This window comes from Vanacampus margaritifer, chromosome 13 (genome assembly GCF_051991255.1).
Source record: "Vanacampus margaritifer isolate UIUO_Vmar chromosome 13, RoL_Vmar_1.0, whole genome shotgun sequence".
Taxonomy (NCBI): domain Eukaryota; kingdom Metazoa; phylum Chordata; class Actinopteri; order Syngnathiformes; family Syngnathidae; genus Vanacampus; species Vanacampus margaritifer.
In genome coordinates, this window is record NC_135444.1 from 19,299,231 (window position 1) to 19,321,945 (window position 22,715).

At 39.2% G+C, this 22,715-nt stretch overlaps 1 protein-coding gene across 1 annotated transcript in view; it reads left to right on the forward strand.

Annotated features, from left to right (window-relative positions):
* The first annotated feature begins 1,203 nt into the window (after positions 1 to 1,203).
* The window catches only part of LOC144062151 (sushi, von Willebrand factor type A, EGF and pentraxin domain-containing protein 1-like), a 93,033-nt gene continuing 71,521 nt past the window's right edge, over positions 1,204 to 22,715 (forward strand). Inside the window, exons 1-7 of the mRNA XM_077583187.1 lie at positions 1,204 to 1,557; positions 1,687 to 1,869; positions 3,257 to 3,362; positions 3,439 to 3,515; positions 3,603 to 3,785; positions 5,378 to 5,560; positions 5,677 to 5,871. Coding sequence (XP_077439313.1) covers positions 1,488 to 1,557; positions 1,687 to 1,869; positions 3,257 to 3,362; positions 3,439 to 3,515; positions 3,603 to 3,785; positions 5,378 to 5,560; positions 5,677 to 5,871 — 997 coding nt within the window. The 5' untranslated portion in view covers positions 1,204 to 1,487. The remainder of the gene's footprint in view (positions 1,558 to 1,686; positions 1,870 to 3,256; positions 3,363 to 3,438; positions 3,516 to 3,602; positions 3,786 to 5,377; positions 5,561 to 5,676; positions 5,872 to 22,715) is intronic.

The following is a 22,715-nucleotide window of genomic DNA, read 5'->3' on the forward strand; positions in this document are numbered from 1 at the left end:
TTAACAAAAATGGAAAAATATGTTAAACTAATAAGAAATAGTTCAAATGAAATTTGACGTCCATAGCTGTCAATGGCAGTGAATGAGTTAAACCAACGGCTATAACGTTCCAACAATAGTGTTTATCCAACCGCTAACTAATGCCGGCTAATTAACTACTCATGCATGAAGCCATAGTGGTCACTTGTTGATATACTGTAAAGTAATTGAGTGTCACTGTCAAGTTGTTTTTAATCAAAAAGATGAGAGCAAATTTTATGTGAAATGGTTTTGGATCCGAAATATTCAACATAATCTGCTGACAAAAAATATACAGGGGTGAAATGATTGTCCTGACTAAAACTATATGAATAAAATTATGTTTTATAGTCGACTAAAAATGGACTAAATGAAAACAGGATGAGGTTGGCTATAAAAACTAACATGCGTGATTGAAACTGGACTGAAACAGACTAAATTTAAAAATGGCGGATAAAATGAACACTACCTCAGAAACAATCAATCTTGTTACTAAAATAAAACTGCACAAAAAAAAAAAAAAAAAAGAGCTCTGTCCCAAAGTTTGCTCATTATTCTCCGTCTTAATCCTGACAACATCTGAAATCGCCAGGGAAGATTCCAACTCAAATAATTCACTAGACTTTAAAATTGACTATATTTCCATTTCCAAGAAGTCCATCACAATAAAAACATTATGTCTTCAAGTTCTGACCAACTGACTCACAGATCCCGAGAGCAGGGGAATGATTAGCAGTTTGGGCAATATTGGTTTATTCTGTGACACAACTAGTCAAAACATGCTTTACCGAAAACTCCATTTTCATCATTGCATTGCTCAAACAACCTTGTGGCGTTTCAAGATTAAATTCCGACGTGCAATTCATCCAACGTTCATAATTTTGTAAAAGATGTGAATAATGTAGCAGTAATCATACATTTGGCCACACAAGCAAACTTATGCGTCCTACTTCTTTCATTCTGTAAATCAGCAACACATTCAATGCTGAACTTTAACGAGAATATTGATCTCTGCCAATGATTACCAAGAGGGCAAAACAAAGGCAAATAAACAAAACCATACGGTTCCAAAATGGAGCAAACGATTAACTGCATTTAAAACCAGTGGGGTTTGTGTCATGACATTTAAAACTTTTTATTGAACTGTTGGATGAATGTTTGTAACATATGCAAATAGTGTGCAATGTTCAGGCGTTAAAGAATCATTCACCATGAAATGTGTCATTTAAGGTGATCTGTATCCCTTTTCTGCGTATGTATTTGTGTATGGATGAGTGTGTGGATCACATTCCTTCCTCTTTTTCCCTGTGACTGTCAGATTGGACACAACGGAGGACTTGCGTAAATATATTGCACAATCACTTTTTTTTTTTTGCAGCGTAATCCACCGTCTAATCTTTCTACGAATACTGATGTCCTGCAGTCTCCATTTTTAGTTGTGTTTGGTGGTTGAGAGTGAAGAAGACAAAATGAACACAATAACCCAAAGCTGTGTCCTATTATTGTGGATGCATGCGGTGACCTTTGTGAAATGTCAAGGTAAGACAAAACCAGCATACAAATAGATTCATGTAGGTTCAAGTCACTTGTGTTGCTATGATCTTTGTTTGAGATTGTGTTGGTGGAATTACAAGCGTGTTAATGGATTATTTGACTTTTGTCTTGCAGATTGTACACTTGACGATTTTAGGAATGGTCCCCTGCACAATTCGACTTTTGACACGACAAATATGGAAAGCAGCTATAAAAATAAGCAGGTAGTGAGAGTGAGCTGCGCTGCTGGCTACGTTGGATTTTTCAGAATCACCTGTGAAGATGGAACGTGGGTGTCTACTAGTAGGCCATGTGAACGTAAGATACCGTATTCTGCTATACTTTCATGTATTTACCATATTTGTTACGTACAAAGTTACGTACAGAGTTATTACAAGGTTATATTTAACAGGGATGTGATTTGACCAAAGTAAAATTATCTGAAAATTTAGCCGGGGGTCTGGGGGCCGCCGGCACCCAGCTAGGTCCAGGGCAGTGCCCTGGTGGGGGGACACGGGGGGCAAAGCCCCCCGGAGCTCATGGGTTTTCCGTGTTTTTAAGTACTTTCAATGCACTCACATGACAAAGAAATAGACAAAACAACAGCATAAATTTTCAATGTATATTGAACTATCCCATATAAAATGGCAACATTTTTTAGTTTAGTTTTTATTTTTAACATTTAGTCAACTCAAAATCAGTCACATTCAAAAACATTGGACTGTCTTTGCTTTTAAAAACTATCACTGAGAATATCATCATATCTAACTAATGTGATTACTAAGTTAACACATAAATAATGTTGAAGAGTTCAAATTTCATGAACAAATAATTGTATCATGACCAAATGAAAAGTAACTCATATTAGAGCATACCACAAATGTCTTTGTTATAGCAGAAGATGTTATCTGTCGGAGTCATGTGCATACATCACTGTTTTACAAAATGAAAGCAGTTATTTGCAAATGTGAAAATTACACACAAAAAATAGATCAATTCAAAATAAACATGACATTCAAATGATTCATGGAGTATCAAAATAATTGCAAATTAATTTGACATTGGTTAATTGTTGAGTAATCAAATAATCGTTGCACCGCCACACCCAATCGAACGGAATCAAATCGTAATCCTACTGAACCGAACCGAACTGAATCGTTCCATTTTAAAATCGAACCGTCCCTGTAACGGATCGCACCTCATGTATCGAGATGCGTATCGAATCATCATGCTTGGACAGATTTACACCCCTACTTTCCTGAACATCAATTTCACTCTTTGTTTGTTTAATAATTTCACAAAACGACTTTTTTATTTCTTTCCTTTGCTTTTAAATGTATCTTTTGGATGTAAATATGCCTAAATGTTGTCCAAGTCTGTCCTTTTTGTAATTTTAAAAGGCTCCTTTTGTTCTCATTGCTTTGCATAATGTCTTCAGTTGTTGGGTTGGTTTATGCCTTTAGATGTTGTGCGAAGCACTTTGAGTTGCCTTGTGTATGAAATGTGCTTTATAAATAAAGTTGCCTTGCCTTGCTACAATCAATGTTTTGTAATCTGGTAGTACTGGTATGCTATGTTTCTTACTACAACCTTACATCAAAGTAAAAAGGACATTAGCACACATTTTTGTCCGGTATACTATTACTATACAATATACGGTACGCATTAAATCTCTCTCTTTCTGGCTCTTCCTTGCATATTTAAGCAAAACCGTGTGGTCACCCTGGTGAATCCCAGCATGCAATGTTTAAATTGGAGTTTGGCGCCGATTTCGTCTTTGGCTCACAAGTCAAGTACACTTGCCACGTAGGGTATGCAATTATTAATAATTCAGTTTACTATACATTTACTTCTCATTAAATCATGTCTGTGTTGTACTTCTTGCAGTTATCAAATGGTCAGTCGGATCAACTACCGACGTTGCATGTCAAATGGGTGGAGCGGCTATATTCCAGTCTGTCAAGGTACAGGCTTGCAATCATGGAGCTACTCCCAAGTGTGCTCGTCAAGTGTCATGAAAGTGAAGCTTTCAATTACGTGATTTCTTTCAGCAATAAGCTGCCCCATTATCACCGTGGATAGCAATGTTGAAGTGATCGGGAAGCTAGAAGACGCAAACTTTGGCAACGTGGTTCGATTTAGTTGCAAGGATAGAAATGAAATCCTAACTGGTTCATCCGAGATGTCCTGTGATGAAAAAGGAAAGTGGAACAATGGTCCTCCAATATGTGAAGGTACATTTGCGCTAAAACAGAAAAGCTCCTTAACAACTGCTGACCATGGCAAAACATTTAACATGTTCTCACATCTCTATAAAAAAAAAAAAAGTGTTGTTGTATAAGGGTTTCTACAGATATCAGCAAATCTAATTTAATGTTGTTTTTAATGCAACAAAAAATTCATCTAATGCCCATGAAGTACTACTGCATGTTCACACATGCACACACATACACATACTGTTTATACATCATGTCAGTGGATAACATTTTTTAATCGTCATTAATTACATGATTTCCATAGTAAACTCGTGATTAATCGCAAATTAATTGCATGTTACATGTGTTCAAATTTACAATAAAATATATGTTTCAAGTTTTTATTACTCTTGTAAATTAACATAAAAGTGGGCAACTTTGGTGGCCAAATAACATTTTTGTTGTATTTTGTAATTTATTGATACACTAATTTTAGAGTCAGTATCTCATAAAGTTTTTTAAAGTTAAAAAGATATACTACACGGTTAAAAGCATTGGCAAACATTTGAGTCATAGATTTGTGTTGAGGCAATTTATTGCCAGTAGGTGGCATTAGAGTTTAATGTTGGATGTTGGTGACTTCTGTCTTTCTTTTTAAATTCAGAGCAATTGATATTTGAAACATGACGCAACTCGTGGACTCCAAGCCATTTTGTTTATCGTAAATTACAACTAGTCACCATTCCCCACAAATAAATATATTTTTATCCTATTTATTTTAGCTAAATTGTGTTATAGTGACTCCTTTCCAAAATGTTGGATGTAAAATTAAGCATGGACGTTTTTATATAAATTGTATTTACATTTTTAATGCCTCTGGGCATCATATTAAATGCTTTTAAAACCCATTTAAGGTCTTAATTTAAGGAAAATCTATTGAAAGTAGCACTAAGGAACTTTTCAACCTTAATAACATTTTATCATAACACTTCTGATGAAACATTGACCTAAAATTAGTTGAATGGTACATTTGCCATGGCCTGAGGGGGTCTGTATCATTTCTACTGACACTAAGCAACTTTGAGGAAGTTGGTAGGAACACTGCCACTCAAAAAACTACAAATGTGCCCACTGCTTTATGGCATACTGTACGTCACTTCCCCCTTTCCACATTCGTTATAAAGATGAAGTCAATTTGAATGTCGCCGCACGATTACTGCTTTCCTGGCAGAAGCTGCAAAGCAACTGAAAAATTTTGTCTGAGGAGACAAAAAAGAAAAAAAGAAGACGGGAAGCTACCCAGATAAAAGGACAGTCAAGGATCAACATTGGCCAGGCTTTCACTCGCTGGCATGAGCTTAAAAAGAACCCAGACACAATACGCTTGTCCTCATGGGAAATGTGGTCTTCCTTCAGGCATAACATTACCACTTTTGTCCATATAGTGCCGCCATAATCAACGTAAACTGAAAGTTCCTTAGTGTTGCTTTAATGACTTAATGACTCGTGGAGACCCTGTAAAGATTAGTAAAAACGGTTTGTGTAATTTCACAGTTGAATCTGCTGTCATTGTATTGTCTTTTCAAGTAAATATTTCAGGATATTTGTCTCTTTGTTTTCTTCATCACCAGCGGTCAAATGCGCAGCGCCACTGATTGAAAATGGTTTTGTGCCTAGAACCGTCCACGAGTACAAAGAACATGATATTCTGTATTATCAATGTGATCCCAAATACAAGTATGTGTCAGACAGACCTTCAACATGCTCAAAAATTGGAATCAGAGCCGAGTGGAACCCCAGACCCGAATGTGAATGTAAGAGTTACTGCTTCAGCTTGTGCTAACACAATGACAAGTATTGCCTGGCATCCCTTCAGTTATGTTACAAATGAAATAAACATATTATTTGCTAAATGTTCCTACCATTGCAGTGATTAAATGCCAAGTGTCGCTGCCAGCCATTAGCGGAACCAGCTACACACCTGCTCAAGCATCCTTGTTTTCATCTGGTGCCAGGCTAACTGTCACATGTGGAGACGGTTACTGGATTGAAACTCAACAGCAGACCTCAGCAGTATCAACATGCAAAGATGATGGACAATGGACCATTCGACCAATATGTCAAGGTAGAGTAAATTTTCATGCTGGTGCTGTCATTACAAATTCTTTGAACTCCAAAAACAAGTCGTGATGATGATGATGATGCTCTTGTCTTGGTGACTAAATATCTCCAATGTGTGTTTTTTTTTTCCAGAGGTGACCTGCAGTTGGCAAGAGCACTCAAGTGTATGGTGGTGGAATCGCAATCGGGGTGAAGCAACATTGGGTACTACTGTTAGCTACAGCTGTAGAAGTGGATACAAGAGAACAAGCAGCTCCTCACTGCTCAAATGCACCAGAGATGGCTGGATACCAGATCCACCCTGCCAAGGTAACGCCGATGTGCATGATTACAGTACTCATGTCTGTTGTACTAAAAAAATGACCATTCAATTTGATGCTGGTTTTTGAAAGAGAAATTCCATGTTTTTTTTAAGTACTTGGGAAAAAATGCCTTCCCTCTCAGTGCGTTATGTCAGTCTTCACTTTTTGTGCTCCTTCTGTATCAACCACTCAGCTCCCTTCAGCCTCTCTGGTCCAGGCGTCATTTATTCATGGTTGTCAGAGGAGTAATAGAACCTAACTGTATGTAATCAAGAGGGGGAATACATATCGAGTAAATTAAGTGCATCTCTCTCTCTTTTTTTCCTCAGAAATGACATGTGACCGTAGTGATATCCAGAGTGCAAAGCTTGTAAGTGGCAAGCAAACATACACATCGGGTGAAAGGGCCCATTTTGAATGCAAAGCTTCCCAAGATTCATTTGATCTATATTGTTATGAAAATGGTTGGGAAGGAAATGTGCCTTGTCCAGGTAAGGAATACTAAGATTTAGTTTGTTTTGACTCCATGTGAGATTGTTGAAAAGGCTTTTTTTTTTAAATCTTCTGAATTGAACAGCAATAATGAGAGTTTCAGCATTGCATAAAACAGTTTCCCATGTTGAGGAAACCCATTCAATGGACACAGGTCAGTTTTTTTTAATCAGCTATTCATTTGACTCGTTCCAGAACACCAATGTAAACAACTTGACCTCAGCAATGCGGACATTAAAAGCAATAAAAAGGACTATTACAGCAAAAATGAACATGTCCAATACACATGTTCAAATGATCCTGACAGAAATTTCACTGCCACCTGTGATTGGAATGGCTGGACCGGCATTCTGAACTGTTCAGGTAAAAAAAAAAAACATGCTCATGAAGGTTAAAAATGTGCTCTGACTGCCCTGGATTTTGATCAGATGGGATTCTTCTTTTCGTGGCTACAACAGAGTGTCTGCAACCGGAGGTGCTCCATGGCTTTGTTGTGGGTCCCTTACATGACACAGTCTACTATACGTGCAATCAAGGTTTTAAACTTGCCTCTAAAGGCTGGTGGGGTGTAGCGCAATGCATCGATGGACAGTGGTTTGGACTGCAAGAATGTGTGGGTAAGGGTTAACACCACTCAGTGTTAAGCACCTTTACAAACTTGAACCATAACTCATTTGCTCCCACAAACGTAAAATTACATTCTATTTTAAATATTACCATGGTCCCAAAGACATATTTACATATTTTTAAAAATGTTTTTTTATGCTAGACCATACAGAAGGCTTTGATGCAACCTCTGAACTGAAGAGGGATGCTTGAAGAATGGTAGTTATTACAAAAACGGCCAGCAGGTGGTAGCAGAGTATAATACATCAAAAACGGCCAGCAGGTGGCAGCAGAGTATAAGAGATCAACCAGGGCTATGTTGCAAAAAGCTTTCCCCACTGTTTTAAACAGATTTGTGAATAATGATGAAACTTAGCTATATTCTAATTCTAATTGCTGCAAAACGAAAACAGATTTTTTTTTTTCCTAATGAAAGAAGAGACTAATCTTTCCGTGTTTTTATCGCAATAGAACAGGATATCCTGTGGGCCTTGCAAAATCAGTCAAAATCCTGTAGAACAGCCGGCAGCGAAGGGGGTTGCTTCAGTGAAAATGGCTGGGAGTGAATGAGTTAATGACAATAGTGTAAAAGAAAATTGAGAATTAAATTTTTGTATCTGATCCTACCCTAATCTTACCCACATGCATGCCAACATTTATGCAGCTTTTTTACATTTGGTCGCTGTTTTCGTCAATCTAACATTTAAATGTGTTTCTAATGCAGCAAACGATAATTGTGTGGAAATACCTATGATTGCTCATGCCACTATCAAACACCAAATTAAGATAAATGGACAAGAAGATAGCCTCCAGATTATGTGCAAGGAGGGATACCAACCTCAGATTGAACGCTTAATGTGTGTGAAAGGAAAATGGGATTCCGATGGATTAGCCTTTGACTCAATCTGCACTAGTGAGTACAAACAAGTCATTTTTTTATAGTAAAAGTGAACCTACAGCATTTAAAAAAAAAAAAGTTCAATGTTTTTGCTGAAATTTCACAATATAATTGCCTATATGTCCTGCAGTTGTTGCTGGAACCTGCAATCCCCCTCCCAAAATTGAGAATGCCGTCATTTCGACTCCATTTCAGAGACAATACTTGCCTGACTCTAAATTAACTTTCAAGTGCCGCGAGCAATATATGATGGAAGGAAAAGACACAAGCACATGTGAAAATGGCCAATGGGACATAGAGGACATCAAGTGTATACGTAAGTGAAAGATGAGCATGAAATCAAAAAAAGAGATCATCCATAACTAATTGGTAGGCACTTTTTAGGGTTTCCATTGTCCGAAGACTTGTACAAAGTGCTATTTTTTTCACACTTGAGAATATCCTTCACTTCAAGTGCTGCATTGTTCCGACTTAAATTGCATCACACTGCCAAAAAATACAGTGCAAAGTGTACACTTTTTAGACATTCATTCATCTAAATTCTCAAGAGAATAATAGGCTGTCAACTTTTAACACCGCACCAAGCAAGCAAGCTCTAACTTGATGTTATCTTTCTTGTGTTTTCAGCATACTGCTCCAAGCCCAAACATGCGGAACTAATCATGACCTTCACTGACAATAAAGAAAAATATGTCAATGGTGACGTCGTAGAGTATAACTGTATCAACCCAGGTGGAAAAAGTGGAGGTTCTGCAACTTGTGTAAATGGCACGTGGAGTGAACCAATTAGATGTGAAGGTAAGGAGAACGCGTGAGTGACTTCTCCATCAGCAATTATAGTTTGGGAGGCATATGCATCACTTAAGTTGTTGTTCTTTTGAAGTACAAAGTAAACACCAATCACTGGTTAATAAACAGAAATCAGGGAAAATGCTTTTGTAACTTTAATGCAAAATTTAAATGAATCAGATTAGTCGATTAAATAATCGGTTGATTAATCGATTGTAAAAATATTCGATAGTGAAAGCAATAATTGTAACTAAGTACAGCGTGTGGAGGTGACACTGTGGGTGACAGTGGCTGATTTAGAAACATCCCTTTATTTTAGATAGCTGACAATACTTGAAGATAACCAACATTAACGTTAGCAAAATGATCATGAACATGAACTAAGATTCAGCTAGCATGTAGTAGAGTAGCCTTTCTTCATGATTAATAAAATCTCAGTAATAAATCATAACCATAAATCAAACCTGGCTTTATATATTTTTTTTTCTTCTCTTTCTTTTTTTCCCTCTCCGAGAAAAAAAAAAAACTGGCTTTATAAAATGAAGCCTAAAACAAAAACACTTTATGCTGTAATATTAAGTGACATCAATTTAGGTACAGGTTGTCCCTGAAGTTTACCCACGGGTTGATTTACGAAATTCTTGTGTAAATAGAATTTGTTCTCATTCCGGGATTGCTTAGTACACAAGTCCATTTTACGATGGACTTAGCACTCTTTCAGGCATGGATCCAGGATTTTTTTTTGCTCTGCTTGGGAAAAAAAAAGGGGGGCTCGACCGATAGAGGGACTGAGATAATCATTTATAAATACTGGTATATTTTGGAATACCAAATAAAATGCTGGAAGTTCTTAACTAGGTCTACAGGATTCCTGATGGCTATGGACTGAAAGTGAATTAATCATCAGATAATGTTGTTTGTTTTATGTGCAGATTTTCATAGTTGAATCGGTATAGTTCCTCAAATCCGTCTCAAAGTGTGGCATTTGTGAGTCAATAGGAATATTATACCATGTTTCTTTCCTTCTGCCCATGAAAATCTAATTATCTGTTGCTAAATTGTTTCTTGTGGATCTTGTTTTGCTCTTTCTTGAGATGTTGGTCAGCCTTTCAGTACGCATTTGGTGCAAAGACAGTCAGGATATTGATTACGATTGTGCCACAGTTGCCGTGGGTAAACTGTTGTTCTTCATTGCAGTGAAACCATGTCCACTTCCTGAAGACACTCCAAATGGCAATTATCAAATTATAGAGGGTGACGACTTTGTTTTCGGGGCAATTATTAAATACTTTTGCAACCCGGGGTAGGTGGATGAAGACAAATTCCTAAAAACATATTTAATAATTTTGCATGAAGATATTTTTAGGACGATTAATATTATCGTTAACACTCTCCTCTCCTCTCAACTCTTATTAGCTATCAAATGGTGAGTAAGATTGATACCAGGACGTGTTTGGGGAACAAATGGTCCGGCCACGTGCCAACATGTGAACGTAAGTTTTAGTAATTTAGGATCAGCTTGCTTTCGCTGATGATAAGTACAGTACAGGGCAACAGTTTGGACACGCTTCCCTAATGAATGCATTTGCTTTATTCTCATGAGTGGTTACTTTGTAGATTCTCACTGAAGGCATCAAAACTATGTATGAACTCATGTGGAGTTATGTACTTAACAAGAAAAAAGGTGGAATAACTGAAAACATGTTTTATATTATAGATTCATCAAAATAGCCATTCTTTGCTCTGGTTACTTTTTTGCATACTCTTGGCATTCTTACCTTTGGGAACTCCTTAAAGACTGTTGGAAAACCCTTTCAGGTGACTGCCTTTTGAAGCTCATCGAGAGAATGCCAAGAAATGTGCAAAAAAAAAAAGTCATCAGCGAAAAGGGTGGCTATTTATTTATATATATTTTTTCACCTTTTTTGTTAAGTACATAACACCAAATGTGTTCGTTAGTTGTCATAGTTGTCGTCATAGTTTTGATGCCTTCAGTGAGAATCTACAATGTAAATAGTAGGGGTGGAAATCTTTGACTGTCTCACGATTCAATTCCGATTTTTGGGCCTGCGATTTGATTCAGAATCGATTATTTTATTAAATTTTTTTCAAAATGATTTAATTGACAATGATTTCTGCTTCAATTTATAGATGTGCAAAGAATTGTCAGGATCTACTCCAGTCTGACTCGCTGACTAGCTAATTAGCGCGCTACTCGCGGCACTTTTATCACTCAAAAGAACGGCTATTCATACAAAACGCTTCAGGAATGTATACAGAGAAGCATCTTAAAAATACTCATCGGCATATGCTCTTCCTACACTGCAAAAAAACAACTTTTATTGGAATAACTTGATTGTGATTTTTTCCTTCTACTCTCTAACGTAGACTTAACAGTGTATCAGAACCACAAAGCCCCTAAGTGGCCAAATTGTGTACAACATGATCAGCGCTCCAAATAAAGGCGCGCACAAACAAGGGCAAGACAGAATAAAATTATTTAAATAAAATTGATTTTGGGACATTTAAAATTGATTCTTATTCAATTCTTATGAGAATCGTTTTTTTAAAGACACCAGTAGTAAATAATCATGAAAATAAAGCAAATGTATTTGAATGAGAAGGTGTGTACAAACTTTTGGCCTGTACTGTACTATGCATGATTAGAGAAAACCTATTTTTGAAGCAAAATGTATTGAATTTATGGAATCTACGAATGTCATAAGAAGCCGAGATGTTCAGATTTTTTTTTTTAAAGCACTTTAGTGTTACAAGTTAAAATTACACATAGGCAACCAAAACAACATAATTTCCAGCAGACAATAAACAATGACATCAAAGTCAAAGATATCTTGTATGTTAAAAATCAGGCACAATTTTGTCTGCCCTTTTGTTGAGCTGGCTAACTTGTTATGTCTGTACAGCTAAGAGATGTCCCCAACCGCCTGAACAGGACGGGATCACAATCGAAGGTTTAAAAGACAATGAAGAGGGCTTCCTTCCTCAAAACTTCATCACATTCAGCTGCAACGATCCTGGGAAGCAACTGAGTGGCAGGTCAACAGTAGTATGCGGTCAAGATGGACTTTGGGAGATGTCGTTCCCATATTGTGAAGGTAACCGTCACACAATATATGTTTATATGGTACAAGTTTATGCATAATTGATTGTGAATGTAACAATCACTCACCAACCGCAACATCAAGCTCATACAATTGATCTTTTATGAACGCTAAGTATGCTGAACCTCTGTATTCATTTCGATAATATTGCTCATCTTTTTTCCCCCCCAGACATTTCTTGTAAAGTTGAAGCGCTTGACCCTCACCTTAGCGTCGACAACGTGCCACCGCGGAATCAAGCAGTACGGATTGGACACAAAATAAGATTCCGCTGCAGTGATGAATATGCTTTGGTTGGATTTGAAGAAAATGAATGTTTGCCAAATGGGCAGTGGGACAAACTTTTCCCAACTTGCACAAGTAAGATCCTATTCCCATATTCAAGAATGCAAAAACCTATCAAATTTTAAGTAACGACACAATGGATCCTTCAAAGTCAGGAAGCGTGGAACTGCCAACGTGAGGTAAAAAAAAATTTCACTGGAGAGTACGTTAGAACGTATTTGCGAGTACTTTGGAGAGTAGTACGGTCCAACATACTCGCAAACACGTTTCAACATACGTACTTGCGAGTACGTTCGAACGTACTTGTAGGCTAATTGCTACAAACATAGCATTAGTACTGTCACTATCGAATATTTTTAGAATCGATTAATCTATCCATTATTCAATTGATTAACCAACTACTGTTATTATTACTACTTTTACTACTATTACTGTTTACTAACCAGTGATTGGTGTTTCTTTCGTACTTCGTATTCATACAGTCATTAAAAAAAGGGGGATTGATGTTGTACTATGTTACCAGTTCGGTCATTGTTTTCCAAAGTAAAAACAGATGTTTGTAAATGTCGTATTTAGGTTTAACACAGAATATAATCAGTCTTCTTTCATGAAGGATTACAGAAATCAGTGAACAATTACTGCTGGTATGCTGAAATCAGAGCATATTTTCCCATAAGGGTATTAATTGCGCATGTGCGAGTTCGGTTATTAAATCTTGACTTCCTGCTATAATCTGGAAGCCCAACGAGGTTGAATTGAGGCCAGTGCATGAGCGCACTTGCCAAAGCAAAAATCGGGTCCCCATTGTCTACATTGTCATAATTATATTATCAGATTTTGTGCCCCATAATTGATACAGAAATGTGTACAGTTTACTGAACAAACACCCACGAAATCTTTGTTGAAATTTAAACTGTATGGATAATTCACTTCAGTCTTGTATTTGACTACTACTGTACAGTACTATGTCTGAAGTCTGATTTACATTTTTTTTTCTTCTCCTGAGAATAGAACTATGCCAGATCACACATATACCTGCTACTATACGCTTGGACACTTATCTACAAGGCACACAAGCAAGACAAGGACAAAAGTTGACGTTTTCTTGCCACACGCGTAATCAGGTGCTTCAAGGCAAGGCAGAGGTTGAATGTCTTCCAAATGGGCAGTGGAGCGATCCTTTTCCAACTTGTGCAGGTAATATTGCCTTTTTCAATAGCCACGGAATTAACACAAACCAAACTTTTGACATTTGTGCTGTACTCAATGCTTAGGGGTTTCAGATTTTGGTGTACAATTATAGTCTGAGAGAAAAAAAAATGGGTTTTTTTCGGTTATGCATATTGACATAAAAAGAAATCACATCAGCATTCTTTCAAAATGTTTATTTAGTAATTTACTAAGCCCTCGTATGGAAAATGCCCAATATTTGGCTTTTTGTTTTTTATTAATATTAATATCAAATATAAAGCATATGAAGAAGAAAAAAAATCACTGAAAGAGCTGAAATTGCACCCAATTTTCCAAAACATGTTGAAATTCAAAAAGGCACCGTTCAAAAATTCTCAAATTATTATTGTCATTATTATGTGGAAACAATTTTTTATAGTGCACATAAGTGAAAATGTCCAAATATTGGCCCATTGACTCCCATTATGAATAAAAAATAATAATTTTTTTGATGCACTGTACACCTGATGTGTTATAATGCATTTTCTGCAATTACCCAATATATCACTGGGGCATCAACTAAACATAGACATTTTTTGGGGGGGGGGCTTTATAGTCATAAAAGCCTTAATACACCAGATGGCGCTAGACAGCTAATTATCCTTTTTGGTTGAGCTGACTGAAGTGCTTCCTATGTCCCCATTCTTGTACCAAAACAAGAAAGCATGGTTGGGATCGAGAGCTCAGGCCTGTGAGCGTGTGTGGACGCAGTAACAGTGTGTGCGCACGTGCGCGAATATTCCAATTTGAACGTGTGTGTGTGCGTGCGTGTGTGAATTGGAAAAAGACCAGGCAAACTGTCAGTGCAAGATATGAAGTGTAAAATGACAATATTTTTTTTTGCCCCCGACACCGCCACCCCTAACCCAAAAATGGTGGCAAATCCAGGTCCAGAAAGTAAAAACCCTGACAGTTTGGCTTTAGGCCCTGCTAGCTATTAGCTAGCTCCGTAGCAGGTAAACGAGCACCATGGCAGCTAGCTGTGGCAGGGTTTTTACTTTCTGGACCTCACCTCTGTCCCACAGTGGAAAAAAACACCAAAATAAACAGCAATGGTGTTAAATGTTGGTGCCTTCTTGTGCCGTGATGGCGTACTCTCTGGATTTGCTCATTGCCAAAATTCTGTCACCGAGCTTGACAGTTACTTTCATTTTGTATTTTGCCTTGATATTATTTGTTAGCTGTGAAGCTATTGTAAATCACCATGCCGAAAGAAAAGAGAAAAAAAAAAGGAGTTGAGTGAAAAGTGTATTGTTTTCGTGCAATTCCATTATGGAGTAATGAGGGGAATATTGGGTATAGAATGACTGGCGAGGGAAAAATGAAAGTGGTATTACTACTTTCTGAATCTACTGTAAATAAAGATGCACCAGTACACTGACCATCTATAGTTCTCCCAATTCTTCTAGGGGTCCCAAATCTTCTAGGGGGTTTGCGATGTGGGCAGCCACCGTACCTTGCTGGCGGGGACACCACATCGTCCTCCCAATCCAGTTACCAACATAATGAGAGGGTGGAGTACATTTGCAAGCAATACTATGTAATGGAAGGGCGAAACTACAAGACCTGCGAGAACGGGGAATGGGTTGGACAGCTGAAATGCCTCAGTAAGTCTCAAATTCACTCAAGGTCAACACGTTCATGCAAATGAATAAATCAAGCTCAAATGATAAATGAACTTGTATGATGACTATGAATGATACCTTTTCTTGCAGAGCCCTGCACCGTGAATAAAGAACTCATGAGCAGACACAACATTCAATTCAAACACTCGCGTGACAAGAAGATGTACTCTGAACATGATGATACCATCGAGTTCAGCTGTGTGTGGCGAAGAATACACGACGGCATACTGGGTATGCGACAGAAGTGCATCGATGGAGAAATAGAACTGCCCACCTGCCAGTAGCTGTTTTTTTGGGGGGGTGTCGAGACGGATGAATGTCATAAAATTGAGTCAATAATCATCATCCATTGTCTGCAGTATGTCGGTGCCTTTTCTGCTTATTTCTAATAAAAGGTTATTCGTCTGTTGCATCCACAAGCTAACATGCTACGGACACAGAGCGCTCAGATACATGTAAGGTCTCATACGCATTTACCAAATCCTTCTTTGGGAAAAGGCCTTTCCCAAATTGTTCTCACAAATTCAGATGCAGAAAATTGTCTAAACTGTATTCCACAAAAATAAAAATGTAAATCACTGTAGCTATTGTGAAAAATCGATAGAAGTTGAGCTATGTTCCATGGTTGCTTTGCTCCATTCCGCCACAAAAAAAAGCAATGCTTGACTTTCATTACATTTTTAGCGCCGTTTTAATATTCTTTGTACCAGAAAAATACCACCAAAAATACCATTTAGAGTCAATGTGGGTCAAGGGCAGCGGTGGGAGGACTAGGTATAAGAAAAAAAAAAGGGAAAAAAAGCAATATTTACGTAATTTTGCTTGGGGAAATAAAAGTATACATCACAAATCACAAACACAAAAATATGCTACAGAAGTAAATGTAACAAAAGTTTTTTTATTTCAAAATAATTTGCTCCCGTGAGGACTTTGGAGTTATATTATTGAACTTGACCTTACCTTAACACAGGACGGGGTTTCTGTGATGTTGCTGGAACGTAAAAGTTTCCATTGATTGATGCATCCATCTTGTGTTTTGTCACATTTCTTTCTGCATCCATCTTGTGTTTGCGAACGGTGAGGTGGTAAATAGTTCTGACCCTATCCAAAACCTTAGGATGTTTCATAACCTCCTAGAAAAGGACAAAAGAAAGGTTTGTACACAACTTCAAAATTTAGAACATCATTGTTTTTTTTAAGAAGACCAGACCTCGGCACGGCATTTGTCTTGCAGGAACAGAGCCAGAAGAAAGCAGGCTTTGGTGAATATGCCGCCAACTTTGTCTGCTACTTTATCTCCTGCTTTCTCTCTCTGTATCTCAGGATCGGGTCTACCAAAGTCTCCACTGAGTTTTCCACAATACACGACCTCCATGGTTTTGTGGTACTGTTGAAGACAGAATGCATAGTAACAGGCGATGAGACATTTTGCTTTTCCGTGCTGCACCTGGCAGTAATGAAGATGGTTAGCCTGAGATTTGACATTAAATTGCATAATTTTTTTTAAATTTGCATAAAAAAGTCAAACAATCAAAGTTCACATCGTAATCCACACAGATTTTTTTCATTTTTTCCTCACTAAAAATGAAACAAAAGGCTCTTGACTTTAAGTGCATATTAATTTGATTGGATTTTGAATTTAAGAAATACGCAGATAAGAAATGTTGCAAATCAGTAATTATGCAGCTTGCCATGGCTGATATTGACTGTGTGAGTGACTAATATTACTGTGGATGCTCAGTTCAACCAACGGTGTAAAATTAGAGCTGTCACTATAAAATCTTTTAAAATCGATTATCCTATTGATTCCTCCATCAAATAATCAACCCCTCGCCACCATCCCCTGAAATTTGAGCTTTAAAAAAAACTAACAAATATTTTTTCTTTCTTTCTTCTTTTGTGTTAATCCTTAAAGTTGAACGCGAGTTGAATTGAGTGAATATTATTATCTTTTGAGCAGGAGCATTATTAAACACCAAAGATTAGCCTATGCTAAACCTTGAGCATTAGCATTAGCGTGCTAGTGTTTACCATTTAAGGTAGACAAACATTAACCATCTTTTAGTTCACAAACATGCTGTTGGGTCTGATATTACAGATCCCCTTAGTTACCGACCGTGCACAAAGGAAAAACGAGGCAGAGGCTGTGCTTTGTTTCAATGCAACCGCGGCTGGGGAGAGAAGGGGAGACGTGAGACGTTAACTCACGCTCGGCTCTCCACAGTGTCAACATAATCCTCTACGCGTAGTAAGTTAGATTGATACATCTGGGCCACGAACATACGGGCGACTAACCTCTTAGACATTGGGACAATACAGCAGGAACAAATAACACATAATAAGATAAACATTATAATGATCACAAGGAAGGGGCCCAAAATTTTAAGGAGAACCTGGGACCAGGAGCCAGAGAATAACCAGTCTAACCAGCCAGGGGTAACCTGGTCTTCACGTGCCATGGTATCCCTAAGGTTCTTCTTCTTTTTGACAAGAATCAGGGGGTAATCCCTTATCTGAGTTCGGTGACCTTTTTGCAGTGACTCTGGTGGATCCACGTCTCTCTCTCAGCGATTTTGAGAGCGGTGGGTGTGGTCAGGAGAACAACGAATGGGCCGTCCCAGCGTGGGCTCGACCATGTTTTCCTTTTTATCACCTTCACCAACACCAGGTCACCCGGGGTCACCGTCTCCTGTGCAGGGGGAAGAGAGGTAGAGGGCAGATCATTTGCTCTTGACACAGTCCGTTCTTTAAACAAGTCACATAACCATTTAGTCAGTGGATCTGCCTCTCCTGTTTTGTCTGACCATGGCTGATTTTCCCATAAGGGGAGCACAAAGGGTCTGCCTGTTACTGCCTCAAAGGGCGTGATCCCTTGTGGGTTTGGCGTTATTCTCATGTAAGTTTTTACTAGAGATAAACACTCAGGCCATGGTTTTTTGGTTTCTTCCATGGTCTTTTTGAGTCTTAGTTTAATAGTACCGTTGGTCCGTTCAACTAAGCCTGCGCTCTGTGGATGGTATGTGGTGGTGTATGGGTGTTTACAAATAGCTTTAGCTACTGTGAGGGCGTTTGGATGTTTTGAAGGAACAAGTTCAACCCATTTAGTTAGTGAGTCTACTAACACTAAACAGTACTTGTGCTGAACACTTCTGTGTAGTTCAATAAAGTCCATGTGTAAAACTTCAAATGGGTAGGAGCCCACTGGGCATTTCCCTCTCTGTGGTCTTAAGTTTCCCTGAGCATTGTGACGACAACACACCATACATGACCTACAAAAAGTTTTAAAATAGGTTTGTAAGCCCTGTGGTATTGTCATTGTCTGTTCTACCATAGATATCATCCCTCCTGTTGAGACATGGGACTTCCCATGACTCAATGTGGCTACTGCGTGGAACAGACTGCGGGGGATGACTGGTCGGTCTTCTTTGTGGTAGAGGCCTTCTGGGGTGAGTTCAATGTTCATCATTTTCCATAGTGTTTTTTCTTTGTCTGGAGCGTTGTTTTGCATGTCAATTAGTACTTGTTTTGGAATGTTGTTGTGTTGTTGTGTTTCTTTGTGGTTGGCGAGCATGACGATCTTTGTTTTGACTTGGCCTGCTTGTTTGGCTGCCAAATCTGCTTTAGCATTTCCTACAGAAACGGCGTCTTTTGCTAAGGTGTGAGCTTTGCATTTGCATACTGCTATTTTGGAGGGTAGCAGTACAGCGGCCAAAAGGTCAGTGAGTAATTTGGCGTGTTGAACAGGTTTTCCTGTTGATGTTTTCATTCCTCGTCGAGCCCACATGGCGGCAAAGATGTGCAATGTCGAGTGGGCATATTGGCTGTCGGTCCAAATTGTTACTGCTTTGTCTTTGAATAATTTACATGCTTCTGTTAGCGTGATGAGTTCTGCTGCTTGTGCTGACAGATTTCCTATTAATCATCCGCTCTTCAGTGTCTTTTGTTGTGTGACCACAGCATAGCCTGTGTTGGTGTTGCCTAGTTCATCTTTGCTTGAGGAACCATCTACAAACACTGCTTCTCCTTCTTGTAAGGGTGTGTCTAACAAATCTCTTCTTGGTTTGCAGATTTCCTCGGTGGCTTCTGTGCAACTGTGTGGTGTCCCATCTGTCTCCACTGGGAGGAGACTTGCAGGATTGAGAGTGCTGCATCTCTTGATGGTAAGATGGGGTTGGGACAACAGTACAGCTGTTAGGCCAAGATGTCTTGCTGGTGAGAGAAATGACATTTTTTGTTTGAGTCAAAAGAACATCTACTGAGTGTGTTACTAGTAGAGTGGTGGGATGGAACAACACCAATTCGGCGGATGCTTGGACAGCCATTGCTGCGGCACACACTGATTGGACACACTAGGGCAGGGCTCTGGCGACAGCATCAAGTTTCTTTGAGTAGTAGGCCACTGGCCGCATTTGTGTACCATGTTGTTGGAGTAGGACGGATGTCATGAATCCGTCTTTGCAGTCCACTGTTTGGGTGAACAGTTTCTTGTAGTCGGGTAGGCCCAAGGGGCCTGTGCTTGTGATGGTCTGTTTTATCTGATTGAACTTCTCATTAGCTTCTTTCGTCCATGTGATGGGATCGGCCAGGGCGATGTCTTCTTGGTAAATTAAATCCACCAGTGGTTGCGTTATTTCGGCAAAGTCCAGAACCCATAGACGGCAAAAGTTCACTAGGCCTAGGAAGGCCATCATCTGTCTTTTGGTCTTTGGTTTGGGGGCATCAAGGATAGCTTGTTTCCGATCAGAGGTTAGTTTTCTTCCTTCTGCCGATATGATGTGACCTAAGAAAACTACTTCGGTCTGAGTCCACTGTAGTTTGGTCAGTGAGGCTTTGTTTCCTGTCTTTGCCAGGTGTTGACACAGTTTCACTGCTTCTTCTTGATTTTCTTCTTTGGTTGGACTGGCGATGAGAATGTCATCTACGTAAATCAAGATTTGAGTGGTTTCACTGTGTTCATGGAGGCTCAGACAGTTGTTGATTTCTTGAGAGAAAATGGTGGGGCTCTCTGCATAGCCTTGGGGTAGTCTCGTATAGGTGTACTTCTTTTGATTAAAGGTGAAACCAAACCAATGACGGGCAGACTCGTGCAATGGGATGGAAAAGAAGGCGTTGCTTAGATCAATTACTGTGAACCATTTCTTGATTAAATTGACTGTACCGTCCACTAGTCCATCCAGGAATGTTGCCCGCAGTAATGTTTGGTATGTGCTTTGTGCCTCAGTGCTTTCTTCGATGCCACCATGTAGTTTCAGTACGTCTTGGAGGCGGTCCACATATTTTTGTGCGCTTTCTTCAGGTTCTTGGCGGCATTGGCGGACTTTAGTTAAATCAGGTGGTTTCTTGAACACTGCGATGGCTCTTTCTAAAAGAGTATTTAGGGCGTTGTCTAGTTCTTGGCCTGGTTGGTAGACCTGGCCTCTTCCGACTCGATGTCCTGCGGTCAGACGTAGGACGCTTAGTAATTCATTGCCATTGAGGTGATAGGATCCATGTAGTTCTCTAATTGCAGCTGCCCATTTTTCAACGTTATCTTCAATGGGAGGAACTGATGCGCATGCGGCTACTTTTTCTTCTTCAGTCCATGGGCGATAGAGCAGCAAGGTCTGTGGATGGGCGGGTTGGCCAGGGTTTGGCATTCCATAAGCTGGGTTGGCTACAGCTACCATGGGATATGCTGCCACCTGCTGGATGTCTGGGTATAATTTTGTTGTTGCAGCCAGGACGTCTGCTGTTGGTTTGTTTGATCTTGTACGGCTTCCAATAGGAGGGGAGGCTACGTCCCCAAAACTCGTGGAGGTGGAGTTTGTGGAGGAGGTAGACGGGGTAGGCGGTTCCCGCTGTTGGTTGACGTTTACTTCCTCTTCTGGATCATTTTGCTGTTGCACTTCAGCTGGTGCATTTTTCTTTCTGTCTTTTCCTTTTTTCTTTTCTCACTTTCCAAAATGCTTTCTGCCCTCATTTTACACTGTTTTATCCACACTTCAACAGCACGTAGTTGTGCTTCCAATTTTTCTACATTCTTTCCCTTTTTAATCTTCTTTGCTCTTTTCTCCACTAAACTTTTCTTAACTTCCTCTTTGTTCCTGACATCTCTCAAAGACGGGTTAAAATCATACTTGGTCACCCAGGATTCCAGATACTTGCACGCATTAGCGTCAAAGCTTGCAATAAACTTAACATCCTGGTGTTGTTCTATTTCTTTTCTCAATGACTGGCCCATTGTTTCTACTCCGGAGCGGGCAGCAGTTACTCCCTTTCCTTATCACACACACACACACACACACACACACACACACACACACACACACACACATACACACACACACACACACACTCTTTTCTGTGGTGCACCATTTTCTAATTTAAAACCATAGGCGATTATTTTTAATCGCAGTCAGTTCTGTTCTGACCTGATAAATCTTAGTTATATTGAACACAGATATTTTGGTAAACAATGAGTGGGGAGGTGTAAATTATTACGTATTTACGGCAACGTTTAATTTCCTCTACCCGGGCACCTGAAAACTACACTTTTATTTAACAAGTTAAAAAATAGTCAATAAAAGTATTATGGATCTCATCTAATAAAACCGTGATCCCTTTGATGCCCGGATCATATATACCATGGGTTTTTCTATCTTCACGGGCCAACGCCCAAGCGCTTTGCTTTTACTCCCCACTTTTCTATTTTATGTTACTTCTACAGTATATTTAGTGTTCCTTTTTCAAACTTTTGTGTAAATCGTGATAATTAAACAGCTTAATACCTGTTAGTCCTCGGTGCCGGTCTGGTTCGCAGGACCCGGTGTCCGGGCGAACGGCCGGGGCCGGAGCGGGGAGACCCGTCCCGTAAGGGGAGACGCTGTCGACAGATTCTCGGTGTCCTCGGTTCGGCGGCGGTCGTCCGTCCAGATGCAGGTCCCGGGTTTCGGCACCAGTTAAATGTTGGGTCTGATATTACAGATCCCCTTAGTTACCGACCGTGCACAAAGGAAAAACGAGGCAGAGGCTGTGCTTTGTTTCAATGCAACCGCGGCTGGGGAGAGAAGGGGAGACGTGAGACGTTAACTCACGCTCGGCTCCGTCCGACTCCCTCTCCTCCCCCGGCCACAAGTCGCTTTTATTACAGTTAAGTTTCAGTTTCGTTTCATATAAACATGGCTAAGTTTCTGTTTTCATATGTCATGGAAAAACACAGAACAGTTTGAGCAAGTTGAGCCGCGCCTTAGGCGCCGCCTCTAAACGACAGTTGATAATATAAAAACATAAAAATATATACAGGATATTCTTTAAAATACACATAATGTTAAGACTACTGTTTTAAGCAACTTCACACATGCACACATTATTATATCAACATTACACGTGTAATTGAGTCTTAAAACTCACTTAAATATGACGCTTTAAGTTCCATAAGTAAATGACTGGAGCTGCCTGTGTTAGCTACAATGAGCTAACTTCCTGCGGTGTGTCTGCAAAAAATGTCCGTGAAAAACATG